General features: G+C 40.4%; 1 protein-coding gene across 1 annotated transcript in view; it reads left to right on the top strand.

Annotated features, from left to right (window-relative positions):
- The window catches only part of Rad51b (RAD51 paralog B), a 504,429-nt gene that overhangs the window by 18,163 nt on the left and 472,256 nt on the right, over positions 1-14,010 (top strand). Inside the window, exon 6 of the mRNA XM_057782601.1 lies at positions 12,975-13,094. Within this exon, the coding sequence (XP_057638584.1) occupies positions 12,975-13,094 (120 nt within the window). The remainder of the gene's footprint in view (positions 1-12,974; positions 13,095-14,010) is intronic.

Here is a 14,010-nt window from a genome sequence, read left to right as displayed (position 1 = left end):
AGGCCACCCTGGGCAACACAAGATTGAACCAGTCTAAAAGAGAAACAGAGGCAGTGATTGCTCACACCTTTAATCCCAGTACTTGAGAGTCATATGCCTTTTATCCCAGCACTAGGAAGGTGGAGACAGGAAGGGATATGACTGGGTGGAGAGCTGTTTTCAGGAAAAAATGTAGTGGCACATGAGAAAAACTACAGACAGAAGCAACCGATTCACAGTCAGTGACCCCACGGTCTTTACCAAGTGGGGCTCCCCACCAGAGAGTTTTTCATCTGGTGGGTTTACCTGTTGAATATGAGCAGGCATCTGCTGTATATGCTCATGGCTCCGGCTGCTTTTTATTAAACCAACCACAGTGACACATCCAATTCTTCCTTTTTTGTTTCAAATAAAAATGAAAGGTTTTAACTCTAACAAAGTAAAATTCTATACAATAAGAACAATTATCAAGTAAGAGTTACACTTACAAAATCCAGTCCATTTATATTTGGCAAATTCAGAGAAAATACTCTATTATCTATCCTATCTTGGTGAGTCCAAAGTTTTATAACTAAACCACTTTCTATCATAACTTGTATTACCAACCTAATAGTATATATTTAAACCTTAAAATTGTTTTTTTAGATAAACAACTTAAGCTTTTATGTCTATTAACCTTTATAAACTTTATATCTCTTTTTGTAAGTTTCTTTTCTGAATTTGGTAACAAAGAAAATGATTTAACTATCTACTCTTCAACTCCATCAGAGACCTAAGAAGGATAAAATATTACTTGAGTAAACAGAAAGTTCAGGGCAAACAACTTCTAAAACTAGAAACAATTGAGACATCTGACTTTCTGGACAGTCACTCAAGATTCCTCTGTAATGAGTCTCAATTTGGAGCAACGGTCTGAGCTCTTAAGGTCCAAATGAGGAGCAGAAGGAGGGAGAACAAGAGCAAAAAATCAGGACCACGAGGGATGCACCCACCCACTGTGACAGTGGAACTGATTTATTAGGAGCCCACCAAGGCCAGCTGGTCTGGGACTGAATAAGCATGGGTTGATTCCGGACTCTCTGAGCATGGCGGTCAACGAAGACTGATGAGAAGCCAAGGACAATGGCACTAGGTTTCAATCCTAATACATGAACTGGCTTTGTGGGAGCTTAGCCTGTTTAGAAGCTCACCTTCCTGGACGTAGATAGAAGACCTTCGTCTTCCCGCAGGGCAGAGAATTTGGACTGCTCTTCAGTATCGAGAGGGAGGGGGAATGGTGTGGGGGGAGGAGAAGAGGAGTGGGGATAGGGGGAGGGGAGTGGGGGGAGGGGGCAATATTTGGGAGGAGGGGAGGGAAATGGGAAACGGGGAGCAGGTGGAAATTTTAATTAAAAAAGAATAAAAAAAAAAAAAAATAAAATTATAACACATTAAAAAAAAAAAAAAAAAAAAAAAAAAAAAAAAAAAAAAAAAAGATTCCTCTGTAATATGGGGGCATCCATCTTCAGCCTCCAGGCCTAGAATATCTGACAGAGTTTTTTTGTGAAGCAGGAGTTTTGAAAAAACTGTCCTACCTTGTCTTGGCAAAATTCGCAGTCACCTTCTTTTGTGTCCTTGTCCAATTTGGACAGCATACTGTCTGCACTCTAGGCAGGGGCAGTTGCCCAGTGGCTAGCTTTGCCACATATGAAAGCAAATTCCATACGGAGGTTCTTCGACACCCATCATCTTTTTTTATGAAGTAGATTGGAACTGCCAGGAGCAGACCTATCTCACTGTCATAAAAAGCTTTATGTTATTAAAACTTCTTAATACCATATTCTGTAAATCTCTGAAGTGCTTGAAGACCACCTATCTATCTAAAATATGTCTGTTTAACCTTGAAAACATACCTAATATGACTACAAGTTAGATTGTTATAACTGACTAGTAACCTATATTTCTTAATTATTCTAAAGAGTTTATAATAATAACTTTTAAGAACTAGAACTTACATTACATTTTAAAATGAACTGCATGGGTACACTACTTTAAAAAAGAGTAGAAATGTACACACAGGCTATTAAAACAAAAGTAATCTTAAATTTGTATCAATGTACAAAATATCTTAAATAAAAGTAGAAACATATATTTACACATATATAGTATGTTCTAACAAAAATAACCTTACATTTGTATCAATATATAAAAATCTATATCAATGTAAAATATTTGTGACTAGTAGTTGCTTTTTAGTTTAAAAGTAGATTCAATAATCTACCATTTTATCCTATCATTTCTTTATTCCCCTTTTATCTTTTCAGAAAGAAAACCTTCAGTCTAACCTCTTTAGCTTAGCTTTTTTCTCTGACCATGACCAATAACAATTTGCAAGTAAGCCCTGCTAAACAATGGCAAGCACCCATAACCCACCAATTGACAATAAAATTACCCACCCCATCTCTTGGAAATGTGGGCGTCATGTTCTTAAAATTACTTCCTGCTGGGATAATTGTATCTTTAGGGGACTCTGAGAAAACTGAGATAATGGTCAAGTCCTGGGAAAATAGCTGTAACATTTGTTGTCCAGTCTCTGTGTAATGGGAAAGTGCAGGGCTTCTCTGAAGTCCTGACTGGAGTAGTCTGTGAGGCTGGACCATCTCAGCTAGCAGCTTCGAAGTTGTTCTGAATGCAGATTTTTGAGGAAAGTGCAGCAGAGGCACTCTGAGAGGCTGGATCACCTGGACTACTTGTCTTCATTGGTCCTTTTTTTCTGAAAACACAGACTTTTAAAGGTAACATACATATCTGCATTAACACAAGTATGGAATGTGTAGTGTTCTCAAGTCAGTTAAAGATGATTCTCTGCTCTATATTTGATCAGGTAAAAGACATCTGTCAACTTTTTAAGTCCATTTGGACTGTATAGCCAAACTGGATATATAAATCTCCATCCATGCCATATAAAGGGATGGCATGTAAATAATAAAGCATGAGGATTCTGTAGCCAACAAGATTTATTATGTCTCCTCCAGTCTCAGAGCTGTTCCCATGTAAAAGGATCAGCATAAATGTCACCTGTCTTGTAGTCTTTCCTGGCTTTCCCCCTCATATCTGCAACCAAGATCCTCAGGATCCCCACACCCATCAAATGTGATCTTCACTAACTTTGAAGGAATTCATAGTTTTTTTCCTGTGCAAACAAGGTATAACCTCTCCCCCAAACGCAAAACATTTCCTGACTCCCATTCTGAAATTAAGGCACCCATAAAATTTATAGGCTGATTTAATTCAGCAGTCCCTTACTTAATCCAGTGTCTCTCACCAGATGTTGTTCTCTATTCATTAGCATTCAAAAAGTTTAACGGTAACAAAGCACCATAGGAGGCCCAAACTCCCTGTTATAATATTTCCCACCGTTACATGGCTTATTCTTTTTATATAATTTTACTCACTCTTTAAAGACTTTATTATTTTTAAAGCATTTATATTTTTATATGACAGTCTATACCCATTTTTTATTGTACCTGTTCAGAAGTTTTCTCTGTCTGAAACCGGCCTTACTGGGTGCATGCAGTATTCTCTGACCACAGGAGCCAAACCTTAAAGGGCCAGGCAATCCGCCACATGGTTCTACTTAGCACATGGCTCTGGCAGCTGGCTCTACCCAAGCTTGGGTTTGTGAGAGCTGAACCTCAAGCCTGTAGGCAGCAGCTGGGAGCCATGCTTCTGTATGCCATGAACACCAGCCAACCTGAGACTGTGGGAATAGGAAGCCATGTCTGTCTTCAGTTTGTGTGTTTGGAACTCTTTTTTTTTTCCCCCTCAGGTCCTATGTGGATATTCGTGCCTCCATTTTGGACACCATATGTAGTCAGACTTTCTTGTTGGGACCACCAACTCCCAAATAATGACATGGAGACTTATTATTAATTATGAAAGCTTGGCCTCAGTTTAGGCTTGTTTCCAACTAGCTCTTATAACTTAAATTAACCTTTTTAAAAATTAACCTATGTTATACCACGCGGCTTTTTACCTCTCCCATTCAGTATGTCTGACTTTTGCAGTGTCTCACTGGTATCACCTGCTGCACCAGATTCTCTGAGTTTCTCTCTCCCTGGAAGTCCCGCTTAGTCTCTCTTGCCTAGCTATTGGTCATTCAGCTCTTTATTAAACCAGCCACAGTGACACTTCTTCACACATTGTAAACAAATACCCCTCAACATATCCGTGGGTGGGATGGGAACAGATGCCAACACTTCCCTGCCATGGTGGACTATGCCCTGAACTGTGCCCAAACAAACATTTCTCCTCAAGTTGCTTTTGCAGGTGTCAGCAATAGGAAAGGTAATTGGCACCCAAGGGAATTTCAAAGACAGGTTTTTTTTTCTTTCTTTTATTTTTATTTTTATTCTTTTTTAATTAAAATTTCCACCTGCTCCCCGTTTCCCATTTCCCTCCCCTCCTCCCAAATATTGCCCCCTCCCCCCACTCCCCTCCCCCTATCCCCACTCCTCTTCTCCTCCCCCCACACCATTCCCCCTCCCTCTCGATACTGAAGAGCAGTCCAAATTCCCTGCCCTGCGGGAAGACGAAGGTCTTCTATCTACGTCCAGGAAGGTGAGCGTCTAAACAAGCTAAGCTCCCACAAAGCCAGTTCATGTATTAGGATCGAAACCTAGTGCCATTGTCCTTGGCTTCTCATCAGCCTTCATTGTCCGCCATGCTCAGAGAGTCCAGTTTCAACCCATGCTTATTCATTCCCAGACCAGCTGGCCTTGGTGGGCTCCCAATAGATCAGTTCCACTGTCACAGTGGGTGGGTGCATCCCTCGTGGTCCTGATTTCCTTGCTCATGTTCTCCCTCCTTCTGCTCCTCATTTGGACCTTAAGAGCTCAGACCGTTGCTCCAAATTGAGTCTCTGTCTCTACCTCGATCCATCGCCAGATGAAGGTTCTAAGGTGATATGTAAGATATTCATCAGTATAGGATAGGGTCAGGTTTTTATTTATCCTTTAGGGCCCTGAAGTTTTCTGAGCTTTGTTTTTTTCCTCCCTGTAAGAGGGAAAGTTTCGATATAGAGGAAGTTACAAGTAGCAGTATAGAAACACGAGACAGTCTTCTGCATTTGTGAAGATGTGTGGTTGTATTTCTTTTCTTTGCATATGTCCTTAATTATATTTTAGATTTCTCATCTTTTTCTGCTTTATTATTATACTATAATAATAATAATAGTGTTATTATTTACATCAGAGGCAAGGTGGAAATATATGATTTTAGTCCCTTATGTTAATTCATGTTATATAATCCACAAGAAGGTCATTTGAGAATAGCACCGAAAACTTATATTGTTTTTAGTTTTTTATTGTATTCTTCATCCAGCTTGTAAATTGAGGTGAGGTTGATCCTACACAGAATATGTTTTGAGTTCTAGTGAGAGTAGGGGCGATCTGAGTTGCAGTGCCTATGGTATAGCCACCTTCGGGAGTCTGCTGTGGTGGATCCTGCATGGAGCCTACCCTTTAGTGTCTGGTTATGTTAATTGTACTGTTGCTAGTCTGTCTGACCCTGTTAGAAGTACAGGAGAAGGCTGGTCAGTGAGTTGTGTAAGCTGTTTGCTGCAAGTCAACTGATCACTCAAAGAACAGTGGCTTGGACAAAATGAGTTTGTTTTTCTCACAAGTAAAGATCTGATTCAGCTTCTCAGTGATGACAGGGTCCTAAGGCTGGTTTATTTTACACATTTATCTATATCCATTTTGTGCTTAAGTTAGTGGGAACAGAAAGGGCTAACCACAGCTTTCATCAGTAAAATATCCTTTTTAAAATTTTATCTATCTATCTATCTATCTATCTATCTATCTATCTATCTATCATCTATCCATCCATCCATCCATCCATCCATCCATCCATCCACCCACCCGTCTATCTATCTATCTATCTATCTATCTATCTATCTATCTATCTATCTATCTATCTATCATTTTTGAGACAGTGTCTCTACATAGCCCTGGATATCTTATAACTCACTATGTTGTTTTGGCTGGCCTTGAACTTGCCTGCTTTTGCCTCCTGAGAGCTGGAATTAAAGTGAGTGCCATCATGTTCCCCTCCCCCTTTGAAGGATACCTACTTTTCTCATCTTCTTCTCAGCAGATGTTTTCTTAGGCACAGTAATTCTGCAGATTTCTCACTAGACCATGTCTCTGTGGGAATATGGGAAAGTGAGGGCAAAGGTTATCTAGCAATCGTGATGATTGGTGAGGACCTGCTTATACAGCTGCTCGAATAAGAGTGTGTGCATGCAGTTGCATGTACATGTACTTGTGTACCCGTGTTAGGTTTTTTGGTGTATGTGTGCATATGTGTGTGTGTGTGTGTGTGCTTATGTGCATGTAGACCCCAGAGAACAGACAACCTTGGGTGCCATTCCTCAGGTCTATCTACCCCCTTTAAAAATTTTTATTATGGATGTTTGCCTGTATGTATGTCTATCACTTGTGTGCTTAGTGCCTGAGGAGGTCAGAAAAGGGTATTTGATCCCCTGGAACTAGACTTACAGATGGTTGTAAACTGCTATGTGGGTGGTGGGAATCGAACTTGGGTCCTCTGTAAGAACAGTAAGTGCTCTTAACGGTTGAGCCACTCTCATTTTTTTCTTAAATTGAGATAAGGTCTCTCACTGGCCCAGCCTGGCTCTCTGGGGAGTTCCAGTGACCTGCCAGTTCCTGCCTGCCCAACCTGAGATTATAAACCTGTGCTGTCACTCTGGCTTTGTTACACAAATTTTGAGGATTGAACCCAGGACCTCATGCTTGCAATGCTAACACTTTACCAACCAACTGAACTATCACCCTACCTCTTCTTTTTGTTTTTGACACAGTCTTGCTGTGTAGCTCAGGTTGTCTCCCCTTCTCCCTTTCTTGTGCTAGGGCTAAGGCCTTGAGCCGCCCCAGCTCTTAGTCTTTTGTAGCCCTTCAGTTCTGCTGTTATAGTGTAAAAGCAGCTGTAATAGGGAGTGAACAAGTAGGTGTTAAAATAAGACAAAATAAATAAGACAAACAAATTATTTTCTGGTTTGGGTCTATAGTACATAGTGTTTGACAACCTCTATTTGCTTATTTAAGTAAATTTATAAGATTATGAATAGCTGTTTCTGAGGACTTTAATAATACCATCATCTGTACAGTTTCTGGTATTTTGTTAGTGATTTACATGCCTAGTAATTAAACATTTTAAAATTTTCTGTGTATGAGTGCTTGCCTGCATGTGTATATCTGTGCGAGAGTCCATGGCATCCACAGAGTCCAGAAGAGGGCATTGGATCCCCTTGAAATGAAGTTACAGAAGGCTGTGAGCTTTCATGTGGGTGCTGGCTTGAAACTGAGTCCTTTGGTTTCAACTGTAGAGCAGACTTAAAATAAGAGATTTATTATTTTGTATTTTCTGTGTATGAATGTGAACTGGCATGTGGGTGTTGGGTTGAAATCGAGTCCTTTGGAAGAGCAGTCAGTGCTCTTAATTGCTGAACCATCTCTCCAGCCCTTCCCCCCCCCCCCCCCCCCGCAATTTCTAAGTTGGATGTAAAATGCCGGACTTAAATATATAGCTTTAAAGCATCAGATTTTTGTTTTAATTTATAGTTAAGATTATTTTGATCATTTAAAAGCTGTCCCTTCCCTTTTGTTACAGCAGATCCCAAGTGGTCTTTAAGCCTCAGTACTGTGAAGCCCATCTGAGGACTCCACTAGTGACCTAGGGTATAAAGAGATCTCCGTACTCCCTGTTGACGTGGGAACGTGCACTGTTCTCATTCTGTGTGAGTGCTGGGAAGTGTTTAGTCTCTGCGTCGTCTCCTGGTCCCTTCTGAGTAGTTTCCTTCCGTACATCATGCGTATTGGTTCTGGAGCGCACCCTTCCACAGCTCCCTCCAGACCGCACACCTCCTTTTCTGCATTCGCACCAGTTTGGCCTTCCCAAACTCTGATCTCATCTTTGCTCAGGTTCCACCAGACTCACTTTGGCTTCCCTTTTTTGTTTTGTAGAATGGAAAGTGCCTCTGGTGTGAGCCTGGGACACACTTCAGGTTCCTATTAGTTTCCTTTCTCATGAGGGTCACAGTTTTGAACTATTGTTCAGTGTGTGAAACTGTTATGTCAGATATTTTGTCTGCTTTCCTAGTTGTTGATGCTATCAGGGCAATTCCCAAGCCAGTTAATCTTTTGTGCTCAGAAGTAAAAATCTCCCTATTTTGTCTTGAATTCATTCCATACTGGCTTTATCTCCTAGCCCTGTATCGAAATTGATTTTCAAAACTTTATTTAACTCAGTAGTATTTAAAACATAGCCATGTGTTGCTTAATGATGGTGGTATGGTCTGAGAACTGTATTACTAGATGATTTGTCCTGTTTCTGTTAGAGTGTACTTACACACACTGCATAGTGTGTTCTTTATAGATATGGTCTCTGTATGTAGTCAAGACATGGTGAGCAAAAACAACGTGAAGCTGCTGCATTGTGTTTTACAGAACTGAAAAATGCTGTAATGGTGATTGCTAGAAGAGTAAACACAACGAGAAACACAACTGTCCGTTACCATTACCAAGTGTTATAGACTGTGCATAAGTGTATATACTGTGCTTTTACATGGCTGATAACATAGTAAGTTTTTGTACATCATTATTAGTTTAAACCTGTTGAATAATGTGTTGTCTGTGGACAATATGTTGGCTGTGACATCTCTAGGAAGTGGGACTGTTCCAGTCCCATCATGGATCCACCATGTGGGTAGTCATGTAGCACTGTTGATTGTTGTCGATTGTTCTTTGAACAGTTCTTCCCTTTAGCTGTGTTCTTAGCAGCAGTCAGTCTCTCTTGATTTGATTCCTATCTTTTGACCACTTCTTTCATCTGTGTTGCTGGATCCTCAAGTTTTCATCTTCTAAGTCTTGGAAAACCCTAGAACTCAGTTTTGGATATCCTGATATCCAATCTCATGATTTTAACAAGCTTCTTGATTGGCAGAAGGGTTATGGGTTCATGTTCTGAGCTTTCCCACAACTCCCAGACTCATATACATTTGCCACTTGACATAATAACATGTTATAGCTATGTTTACATATGTGGAAAATTGATATATCTGAAGATGAAGTCTGGAGTCCTCCATAAAAAGTAGAACACAGGAAGAACACCAGTAACTGAAATCCTGATCGAATCTCCACTCTTCTAGATATTCATCCAAGTAATGAAATTCTTCCTTCTCTCCCTCTGAATTATAATCTAGGTACTTCTGGTCATCTGAGGTGTTATTTCCCTAGGTCAAGTCACCATCATTTTTTTGTGTGGACTGCAGTACCAGCTCATCTTGTTTTCATCCTTGCCCTTCCTATAGCCTTTTCTCCATTTGACATCTAGAGCAAACTCTGTGTGTGTGTGTGGGTGTGCGCGCGCGTGTGTGCATGCGTGCATGCTTCTGCCTGCTTATGGAGGACAGAAGAGGATGTTGGTGTCCTGATGTATCATTCTTTCCCCTATTCCTTTGGGGCAGGTTTCTCACTGAACTTGGACCTAGCCTAGCCTCTATTAAGCCTCAGCCATCCTCCAGTCTCCGCTCCATAGTGGGGATTTGAACTCAGGGTCTCATGCTTGTATAGAAACACTCCTGCATGCTGGCCCATCTCCCCAAATTCTAGAGCAAACTTAAAAAAAAAAGAGAGATTTATTTATTATTTTGTATCTTATGTGATGAATGTTTTGCCTGCATGTATGTAGAAGCCACATGTGTGTGCCTGATACCAGAGACCAGAAGAGGGTGGCAGGTCCCCCAGATCTGGAGTTAAGGAAGGTTTTGAGCCACTATATGAGTATTGGGAAATGAATTTCACCTTCTGAAAGAACCGCAAGTGCTTTCTAGCACTAATCCCCAATAGTCTTTTGTTTATTATTTATTTACTTATTTTTAATTTTTAAGGAAACCTATGTGGGATGTGGTGGCTGAATGGTTAAGGTAATGGACTTTTGAAAAGGAAATCTGATGGTGTCAGTTCTGCTCCCAGACGTCTTGTTTTTCTTAATAAACTCCAAACAGATGACCACAGGTCTGAGGCTCTGAGGGGACCTTGTCTCTGGCTAGCCAGCTCTCTGGCTTTCCCCTGTTCATCTCCCCTGCTCCCTGTGTTCCAGCTATTTTATCCTTTCACCCCTGCCATCGACGCGAGGGAGGGGTCTTCTCTGCTGCAGATCTCTGTTCTCCCAGACAGTGCATTGTTCTCTTACTCATCTGCACAGCTCTGCGAGGAATACCACTTGCTTCCCCCCCCCCCCCCCCCCCCCCGTCCCCTCATCCTGCTTCAGTTTTCTTTAGAGCATTGGAGCTGGCCTCTGATATGTTTATTTGCTTTTCTCTCCTTCCGGAGTGTCTTAGTTAGATGAAACCCATGACCAAAGAGCAAGCTGGAGAGGAAAGGGTTTCTGCTTCTACAGCACTGGTCATCATCAAAGGAAGTCAGGACAGGAACTCAAACCTGGAGGCAGAAGCTGATGCAAAGGCCATGGAGGGTGCTGCTTACTGTCTTGTCATGGCTTGCTCAGCCTGCTTTCTTATGGAGCCCAAGACTACCAGTCCAGGAATGGCACCACCCACAATAGGCTGGGTCCTCCCCATCAATCATTAATTAAGAAAATGCTCTACAGGCTGGCCTACAGCCCAATCATATGGAGGCATTTTCTCAATCGAGGTTTCCTCCTCTCAGATGACTACAGTTTGTGTCAAGTTGACATAAATCAAGCCAGCCCAGGGGGAATGTAACTTTCTTCCTCCCTACTGTCCTCATTTCCTTTTGTGGGATGTTGTAATGCCATGTGTTCGGTACTTACAGCAGTGCCTTGAACACGGCATAGGTCCTCAGGAAATTTTGAATGAGCGGATTTTATTTTCTTGTATTATTTTTTGTTTTTTTGACATAGGGTTTCTCTCTGTAGACCTGGCTGTCCTGGAACTCATTCTGTAGATCAGGCTGGCCTCGAACTCATAGAGATCCACCTACCTGCCTCTGTCTCCAAAGCGCTGAGATTAAAGGTGTGCATGACTGTGCCTAGATGAATGAATGAATTTTTTTTTAATATTTATTTATTTATTTATTTATTTATTTATTTATTTATTTATTATGTATACAATATTCTGTCTGTGTGTATGCCTGAAGGCCAGAAGAGGGCACCAGACCTCATTACAGATGGCTGTGAGCCACCATGTGGTTGCTGGGAATTGAACTCAAGACCTTTGGCAGAGCAGGCAATGCTCTTAACCGCTGAGCCATCTCTCCAGCCCCTGAATGAATGAATTTTAAGTGAATCTTTTCAAAGGAATGCTTTTTATTAAAAGATATCCAGTAGGTGATGCTCTTTTCAAACGTGATGTGATTATGTCGGAGGGCAGGATAGGTTTTTCTGTCCTGAAAAAACAAGGTCTTGTGAAGAAGACTGTCACAGGAGACTACCAGGATTAAGACCAGGCATGTAGAAAACTTCATTTATATTTAGCTTTTATTTATACTTTTAAAAATGCTTCCTAAAATAAAAGTAATTTGGATAAACCTATTGAAAATTATTCAGTATAGATATTCAGCACGTCAAATGTGAATAACACTAGCTTCTATCCATGCACTGAGTGCTGAACTTACTGTATAGTTGCATAATAATAATAATAATAGTAATAATAATAATATTATTACTTGTTTCTGACAAATCTTCACAGCCTGCCCATCTTTCATGGCCAGTGGCACATTATTTCTTCTCTGTTTTCTTCCCTTCCTGCCCTCCTTCCATTAGTCCCTATGCCTCTGTCAAACACTGCTCACTTGAGTACCTCTTTAAATAATATTTTTCTCTTGAAGCATTTTGAATCTTGTCTTATTGAACCAAATTATGTATTTTTCTTTTCATTTTGCTGAAAATAAATTTAAAAGGTTGTTGACTGTCTCTATTTTTCTCTTCTTCTTCTTCTTCTTCTTCTTCTTCTTCTTCTTCTTCTTCTTCTTCTTCTTTTTTTTTTTTTTTTCTGTTTTAGGCCTCTCCACCCTTGCTTCTGATTATAGCATATTTAAGGAACTTGTTTTGTTTATCTACTTAACGTTCTCAGTCTCATCTCAGAAACCCTTTAACTATTTGGACACTGATCTTTTGTACTTCTGTGTCTCTAACTTGAACATAGAATATGGGATGGCTTAATGTTTGCAGTTCCTGTTCCAGGTCCCTGGATGACCAAGTATGGCTGACAGATGTAACTGGAATACAGCTATACTCAAAGAGTTTTAGTTTTGACTTTTAAACTTACATATTTGTAATTTCTAGTAATGTCCTTTATGCCTCCTTCTGCTAAATGATGATGTCATTTTTGTTTTATTTATCACTTTTTACTTGACCTGCCCCACATTATTAGATTTAGGCCTGGGGTCTGAATTGAGTATTTAGAAAATAACTTTTTGTTTACTGAGAAGTAATTGGAGAGCATTCAGTTGTTTACATAATAATCTTCTGTTTACCAAGGAACTATTAGATAGCACTAAATTTTAATTGAGAAAGCATATTTTTTTCTGGAATGAGACATGCCAACTTAAATATAACTTATCATTAGGATAATATACTATAGTTGTTGAAATAGACTTTGTTCATCCAAGCAACTGAAAGCCTTTTCTAATTTCAAATATATTAATATAACTGTTAGACAAAAGTGTTACTTGTAAACATATTATTTCCAGAAAATGAAAATTTGGAGACATTGTTGCTTGTTGGAAGTTGGGTGAGACCAGGAAGCCTTGCTAGCTTCTGTTCTGACAGCTGCCCTTTATTAACAGGCAGAGAGGACACATGGGTTCAGGACACGTGTGTTTCCAGACTTTGGCCTGCACCTGACGTGGGGCAAGTCTTCGGAATTTCCCGTGTAGAATGTGTTGGAGACTCAGCAGTTGGCTTTCAGTACTCAGTGTTTTCTCCTGCACTTTTCTCCCTTTTCTCCGTAGACTGCTTGAGATCGCAGAAGCCCGTTTTCCACTCTATTTTAACACTGAAGAAAAATTGCTTCAGATGAGCAGTAAAGTTCATCTTCACCGGGAACTCACCTGTGAGGGAGTTCTACAAAGGTAGGTAGTTTCAGATTTGTTATTTTAGTAATGCTTTGAAGGTGTTTATCTTCTTCTTTATTTTTAGCTTTTGAGTAAAATAATTCTTATATAATAGAATTAAGGAAATACTTTATTTGTGATAGTTTGTAAAATGTTTCTTTAACATAGAAAAATATTTAAGTGAATATTTTAGAATCTAAATGATTTATTATGTGTTTTGTTAGCAAATTGCCTTAAAATGTAGCAACAAATTTGTATTTTCTGGGTGCTGGGCATCTGGGAGTGGCGTAGCCAGTTTTTCTGCTCCGCTCTTGTCAAGGAGTGCAGTCATCTCTCGGCTCAGCGGGCCTGGCACCTGTTTCCAGCCTCACTCCTGCACCGTTGGAAGACCTGCTTTCTTACATGTGGATGTTGTAGTCTTTGTGCCTACTGTCTGGAACAAGAGTACCACTGTGTTATCAAAAGCTTTTGTCACCCAGACCAATTCCTGCTCCAGGTGGGAGGGCACATACACACAGGGAAATGTATTCATACAAAGACATGACATACCAGGAAATGGGAACAAGAGGGGGCCATTTTGGAGACTGACTACCACAAGTAGTTTTACTTTAAGATTACAGCTTTTATAGCATCGTTGGACAACATGAAAACACCGTGCCTGTTTCCAGAAGAATGAAGACAATAGCAGTGCTGCACTGAACTAAGTTATGTGTGCTGCATTTTATAGTCACCAGTGTGACTTAGGGAAGTGTGTGTATGTGTGTTACTAGGATGGAGCCTAGGGCCCAGTGTGTATCAGGCAGGTGCGCTCCCAAAGAGCTGCATCTCAATCCTTTTTAAATGTTTTACTTGGAGACAGGGCCATGCTACGTTGCCCAGTTTGGGTTTGTACTCCCACTGTAACCCAGTTCAGCTTTGAACTTGCAAACGTCTT

This window comes from Chionomys nivalis, chromosome 10 (genome assembly GCF_950005125.1).
Source record: "Chionomys nivalis chromosome 10, mChiNiv1.1, whole genome shotgun sequence".
NCBI lineage: Eukaryota > Metazoa > Chordata > Mammalia > Rodentia > Cricetidae > Chionomys > Chionomys nivalis.
The sequence above is the reverse complement of the archived record's forward strand: the minus strand, read 5'-3'. Positions and strand labels throughout refer to the sequence as shown.